The following is a 5,932-nucleotide window of genomic DNA, read 5'->3' as shown; positions in this document are numbered from 1 at the left end:
CGCCTCCCGCCGCCGCGGGCCGCGCAGCCCCCTCAGAGCCCGCTCCCCGGCGCTGCCCGCAGCCTCACCACGGGAAGGCCGCCATCTTGTCCCCCCGCCACCCGAGGCGGCGCCTCCCGCCGCCCTTCCCCGCCCCGCCCCGCGCCGGGCGGGGCCCGGACCAGCCGCTCTTTGCCAGGGTTGAACGTTTATTGTGCATCGTTTTCAGTAAAAAGCAAGACCGGTGAAAAGGAAATGAAAGTACAAAAATAAATACACCTTTATGATGGTATTACAACTCCACACGAAACCAAAATTAAATATGTATAAATACAAAACATCTCAAATACAACAGATTCTGGCACTTGTCAAGAGGAAGGCCTCATGAAAGTTAAAAACCACTTTGTGCTACAGTGGTTTATCACACACAGTGGAAGCATGCTTCAACTGAAAGGTTCAGAGGTGAGGCCTGAACAGAAGGTAAGCATTCATTTTTACTAACACTTAAACTAAACCTACTTTTACTTCAACATACTGCCTATGCTAATAATAAATACAGCACATAAAACATCCTTTATAAACATCCATCTTTAGTACTGGTACATTAACAGCACATTGTGTCACCTGCAACACGGGTTACTTTGTCGTTGTAAATTCTTCCTCTAAGTTTTTCTCTGTTCTCCACTCCTAAGGAAAGCTGGGAACCAGAAGAGAGTTTTGGTGCCTGTGAGGCGAGAAGGAAGCTTACCTTGGGCTTTTTCTGTATTTCATCTGAAGTAGTAAAGAACCACAGTCTGTGTGAAGGAGGCAGCTCCTCCACTTGGTGTGAACTCTAACCCCATTAGGGGAGCCCCCACCTCAAGCTCTCAAACCAGTGCCACAGTAAATAAAGAGCTACCAAGTAGCATCAATCTTTAAAGTGTTTAGATAGCATTTCTGCTTTTTGGTAAGTATGCAGGCTGAGTAACTTACCACAATGTCCCTAGCTGCAGATGACAGACCTGGTGGTAGATAAAAGCCACAACTAGTGCCACCAGCAAGCCAACATCACTGCTTCTTATCCCACGTTAGCATTCCTCTTTCATGCTAACACAATGCCCACCTTTCTTCTCTTTTACCTGTGTCAACATGTTATAAAGCTTCTGAAGTTAGGGCACTGCATTATGTCCACAGGCAGAAAGCAACAAAATAACCCGTTTCACATTCAGGGAGACAGTTCTCTGCTATTACTGTGACAGGGCAAAACAGTGAACGCTGCGAAGACTCTCATGGCCAAGCTTTTTTCTAGTGAGCTTGGAATGTCAGCATCATGTCTCAAGTTCCTCAAAACCCAAAAGTTACAAAACTCTGCTCCCCCCAAGTTGAAGGATAACATCTATCAGGTAGAAAGACCAAAGCAAAATATTACCATGATCTTTCAGTGTTAAATTTTGGTAAGTATCACAATGTCTTTGTTGGGCTTAGGTAGGGATTTCCCCTTTCCCCAGAAATCATGAATTCGGTACAAGGGCCTGTTCGATCACAGTAAAAAAAAAACTGCTCAGAAAAAATGCAACTGTCATTAATGAAACCTAAGCTATCTGAATTATTATTATAGACAATCATTTATAATTCTGAAGTGGTAAAACATTTAAAATCTTGCCTTCTGAAATTTTTGCAGAACACATGCTTCTCATCTTAGTCAAAAGTTGTTTCTGTAAAAAAATGCAATAGACAGCAAGGAAAAAAACCCCAGGGCTCTTGCAGAACAGTGGAATGTTAGTCTGGATCCATGTCTGTGCAGCTCAGCAGACATGCAGAACATTGAGGCCACTAGTATTTAAATTGAGGTATTCACATTTGTACAGAAAGTACATTCAAAAAGGTTGCTGACATATTCACTGATGGAAGAGCTCAGTTTTGTTTGAATGAAGTTGGGTTTCTTATTTAACTGCTTTAACTTTATGGTATGCAACTGAAAATACTTAGACACAACTTATTTATGGTATACACAGAAATGACAATTTTAAGTAATGCAGAGTGTGAAAAAGTCACACATTAGCTTAAATTTGTCCTGTGGTGGTCTTTAAATACACAAGATTATGAATCTTACGTGTACACAGTAATATGAATATATAGTAAGTTTTAACATGCAATTTTTCCACAAGTATTAGAGCTTCACAGCCCTTTATTACCTCAATATGCTTGTATTAATGTGTCATTGTAGGTGTAGCATTTCCAAATGTACATGTACATACAGAAGATGAAATATTTCAATCAGTGCTGAGAATGCCATCATTATAACAAAGCCATTTTATCCCAGTGAGTGCTGTCTTCTTAAATTGTCACAACATTTGGCTTCTTTCTTTGGGTTCTTCCTGCATATGCTCCTAAAAATTAGGCAGAAACATTACCATGTTACAATTAGTAGTACTGGTTTTTGTAACAGGATTATCCAACAAAAATAGCCAAAAAGTCTAAACCAATTATTTTTTAAAGCAGTATTATATATTCAGTGGTTATTTTTAAAATCATAGTTTTCATAATGTTACACCGAAAATGCCTTACAAAGCTACTTATAATTTTGAAAGTAATGACATTTAATAGGATCTCCTTCCTCAGTAATACTCCATTTTCTTTGCTGCTGCTCTAAAACATCTGCAACTACAGTTCACAAGTTCTTAAGTCTGTTTGTAACACCCCCAAGACAAAGAACAAATGATTGATAAGTTTAACAATGACATGTACTATTTTAAACAAACTATACATTAAAAAATAGATATATACAGGTCAAATATTTACGATAACTGTTTCTTTTTCCCCAGCTCTGATATTAATAAACCCAGAGACAGTTGCATGTTTCCATAGGTAGAGATACACAACCAGAATTAAAAGTGCTGTATGAGTAAGGTCATCAGGCAGAGTTGTAAGTGAAAGCTGCTCAAGTATAAAAAGAAAAAAATAAATCTCTCCACATGGAACAAATATCTACATTTATATATAAATATATATATTTAGAACACCATATTATACTATGCATAGCACAAGTATTTTCCAGCAGTAAGGGCTGCTAGCACTGCAGGCTGCTAAAAAGTAGCACAACTCAGAATTTGGTAAGTTCAGGCAGTTATGGAGTGTCCAGCAACGTGAGCAAACATTCATACAACGTGGTGAGATTCATACCACATGGTGCAGAGCAGTGGAAATGGAAGACAGCCATGGAGGATAAGTCATTACCAGGCAATTAAGTGGACAAGACAATGTGCATGCCAGTTCTTTTTAGGATCTTGTGATACTCTGTCAGAGTTGCAGTGGTTACTTACAAGTGCCTAAGGGCTACACTCAGCACAGTGCAAGGCAGCTCTGGAAATGTCCATGGAGCCCTGAGCACAGCAGGTTCCCTCACATCTCAGCACTGCTCCCCACTAAACAAAAAGGCATCCTCTCCAGTACTGTACTCTTCAGCTCACCTCTGATCTCGTAGGACAACCAAGAGGCTGACAGGCATAATGCTTTATTAGTGCTCTAACACTACCATTTAACTCTCCTCAAGTGCACTTCAAGCTACATTAAAATCTCACATATAGAACAGAACAGTATAAGGAAGTGTAAAAAAAGCCCAGCAAGGTAGGCAAAAGAATTGAAGAAGCCAAACTTTATTAAAAAGAGTTAGTCCTTTACCACCCAACCTTTTCCAGTGGCAGGGGGAGCAATTACACAAGATATCTCTCCTACATCATACAACTGACCTGCTGCACACATAGCAAGTCTGACACCTTCCTGAAGTGCTGGCCTGAACACCAACAGGCTTCCCAGGACACACCATCTCCCATGGGCAACCTGCCCCTGCTCAGCCTGGACAGGAATGCGGGAAAGACCACACATGGCTGCTGCCCCTATGTGTACACACCTCCTGCCCTCTATTTCTTTTCCACAACACTTACTCAGACTGGACAGAAACAAAGGAGATTATTATGTCTAGTTGCAGAAGGAACCTGATCCTTCACCACCTTCTTTCTAACACAATCAGATCACATTAAATGCCTTGCCTGGCACAGCCTCCAGGCTACTGACTGAGCATCTCTGCTATTTACAATAATTTTTCAAAACTCAACAAATAAGACTCTACGGATTTATTATCATAGAATCATAAATCATAGAATGTTTTAGGTTGGAAGGGACCTGGAAGATCATCTAGTTCCAACCACTGGCAAGGGCAGGGACACTTTCCACTGGCCCAGGATGCACAAAGCCCTGTCCAACTTGGCCTTGAACACTTCCAGGGAGGGGGCAGCCACAACTTTCCTAGGCAACCCTTTCCAGTGTCTCACCACCCTTGCAGTAAAGAATTTCTTCCTAACATCTAACCTAAATCTAAACTGACTAGTTTGTACTTTTCTTTTTAGCACAGAACTCTGGATTGAAGAAGTACAAAATAAAAAAAAACCCTCTATTTAGGATCACCAGCTGATGCCTAAAAGAAATGCCTTCTTGCCAGAAAAAGACAATAGTTAACTGGAGTAGTATTAAAGCTACAAAGCTCTTTGCAAAGGTAATTTAAAACAACAAGAATAATGAAAAAAAAAAAAGAGTATTTGGATTAATTTGTTACTGTTTACTTCTGATTGTTGTGTTGCTCCTGCTCATCAGCACCCTCATTTACTAAACAGACACATTTTTTGCAAACTTACAGATGAAAACTTGCTTTAAAGGCTACCTCTCATTGCTAAAAGTATATTGCTTCATTTTCTTCTTTATATTTCTGATAAATTATTTACTACCTCTGCTTATTTTTATGTACCATCACCAAGTGCAACTGAACAACTAATTCTGATTCAAGTCTATTTTGACTACTATTAGCTTCTCAGACAGTTGCAGTGAATATATCTGGCAAACTTTTATGACTGGGCATCTGGTGAGTGAAAGCAAATGAGCTGTGCAGTACATTAGAATTTCAAAGTGGATGGTGAAGTTACCAGCACGTTTGTTTCAAGAGATAGGTTAGATTTAAAACATAGCAAAGCAGGTGCACAAGAAAAGGAAAACAGTATATCCCCCATATAGTTTTTCTAGATACTACTAACTTATTTACTACAAGATCCAAGCACCGATTTTCTACACACCTGAAACAGCCTTGTTAGACACTCTGCTCTCTGGAGCCTTCTTTCTATTTTGCTCAACCCCCTTCCTTGAGGTCTTAGGGGTTCTAATTAAATACAAAAGAGTTAACAAGTCACTTGCATCAAACTTGAAAGGCTGTATCCAAAATTATAGATACTATCAAACTATGTTTGGCATTAAAACATTTTTTACAGCCTCCTCCTGAGTATGTGTGAAATTCCTATTGACATGATTATGGTTTAAGTAGATATATTAAGTAAGAGAACATCTCTCCATGAACAGACTTTTAAAACTCTATTCAAGAAACTGATTCAGTTTGGATACTGTGGCATTAGTCTACATTTAAACATATAGATACTTCATTATGTGGAAGCAAAGCTTCATGGAATGAATGCTACAAGTAGAAATGTTGGAACACAGTGTAAATGGAGACAACACACAAGAGGATGAGAACATTACATACTTTTTTGCAGTAGAAGGTAAAACAAAGCTTCAACTCTCTCAGGATATTGTGAGAAGGAATTATTTTACTCTAAACAACAGTTACACCAGTGTGTTTAAATATCACTGAAATTACTGTGCTCGTGCACTTTGCATTTTCTTTAATCTTCAGGCTATAATCATGCTGTGCCCTTACCCTTGTCTGCAAAGTAGTCTGTGAACTGGAGCATTCTGTCCTTGGTTTGGTTGAAGAATGCTGTTAAAACACAACCTGTTATTAGCACTTCGTCCCTTCTTTAAGAAAAAGAACTGATAAGGAATGCTGAATTATGCATCATGTTTCACATCACAAGTTTCAGAAAGGCTAACAGGCTCTGTAATGCAGAAGACATGTTGGCAAAAGCAGCAGGAA

General features: G+C 39.4%; 2 protein-coding genes across 2 annotated transcripts in view; both read right to left on the bottom strand.

Moving 5' to 3' along the window:
- Positions 1-85, bottom strand: part of LOC104393713 (chromosome unknown open reading frame, human C16orf62) — a 50,966-nt gene extending 50,881 nt beyond the window's left edge. Inside the window, 1 exon segment of the mRNA XM_010003228.1 lies at positions 69-85. Within this exon segment, the coding sequence (XP_010001530.1) occupies positions 69-85 (17 nt within the window).
- Positions 86-2,295: 2,210 nt separating this feature from the next.
- CCP110 (centriolar coiled coil protein 110kDa) overlaps positions 2,296-5,932 on the bottom strand; it is a 13,857-nt gene continuing 10,220 nt past the window's right edge. The window contains exons 12-14 of the mRNA XM_010003227.1: positions 5,717-5,776; positions 5,082-5,164; positions 2,296-2,348 (exon numbers count right to left, since the gene is read on the bottom strand). Coding sequence (XP_010001529.1) covers positions 2,296-2,348; positions 5,082-5,164; positions 5,717-5,776 — 196 coding nt within the window. The remainder of the gene's footprint in view (positions 2,349-5,081; positions 5,165-5,716; positions 5,777-5,932) is intronic.

Source organism: Chaetura pelagica, unplaced genomic scaffold, assembly GCF_000747805.2.
Source record: "Chaetura pelagica isolate M959 unplaced genomic scaffold, ChaPel_1.0 scaffold138, whole genome shotgun sequence".
In the NCBI taxonomy this organism is placed as follows: domain Eukaryota; kingdom Metazoa; phylum Chordata; class Aves; order Apodiformes; family Apodidae; genus Chaetura; species Chaetura pelagica.
This window is presented reverse-complemented; position numbering and strand designations above follow the sequence as displayed.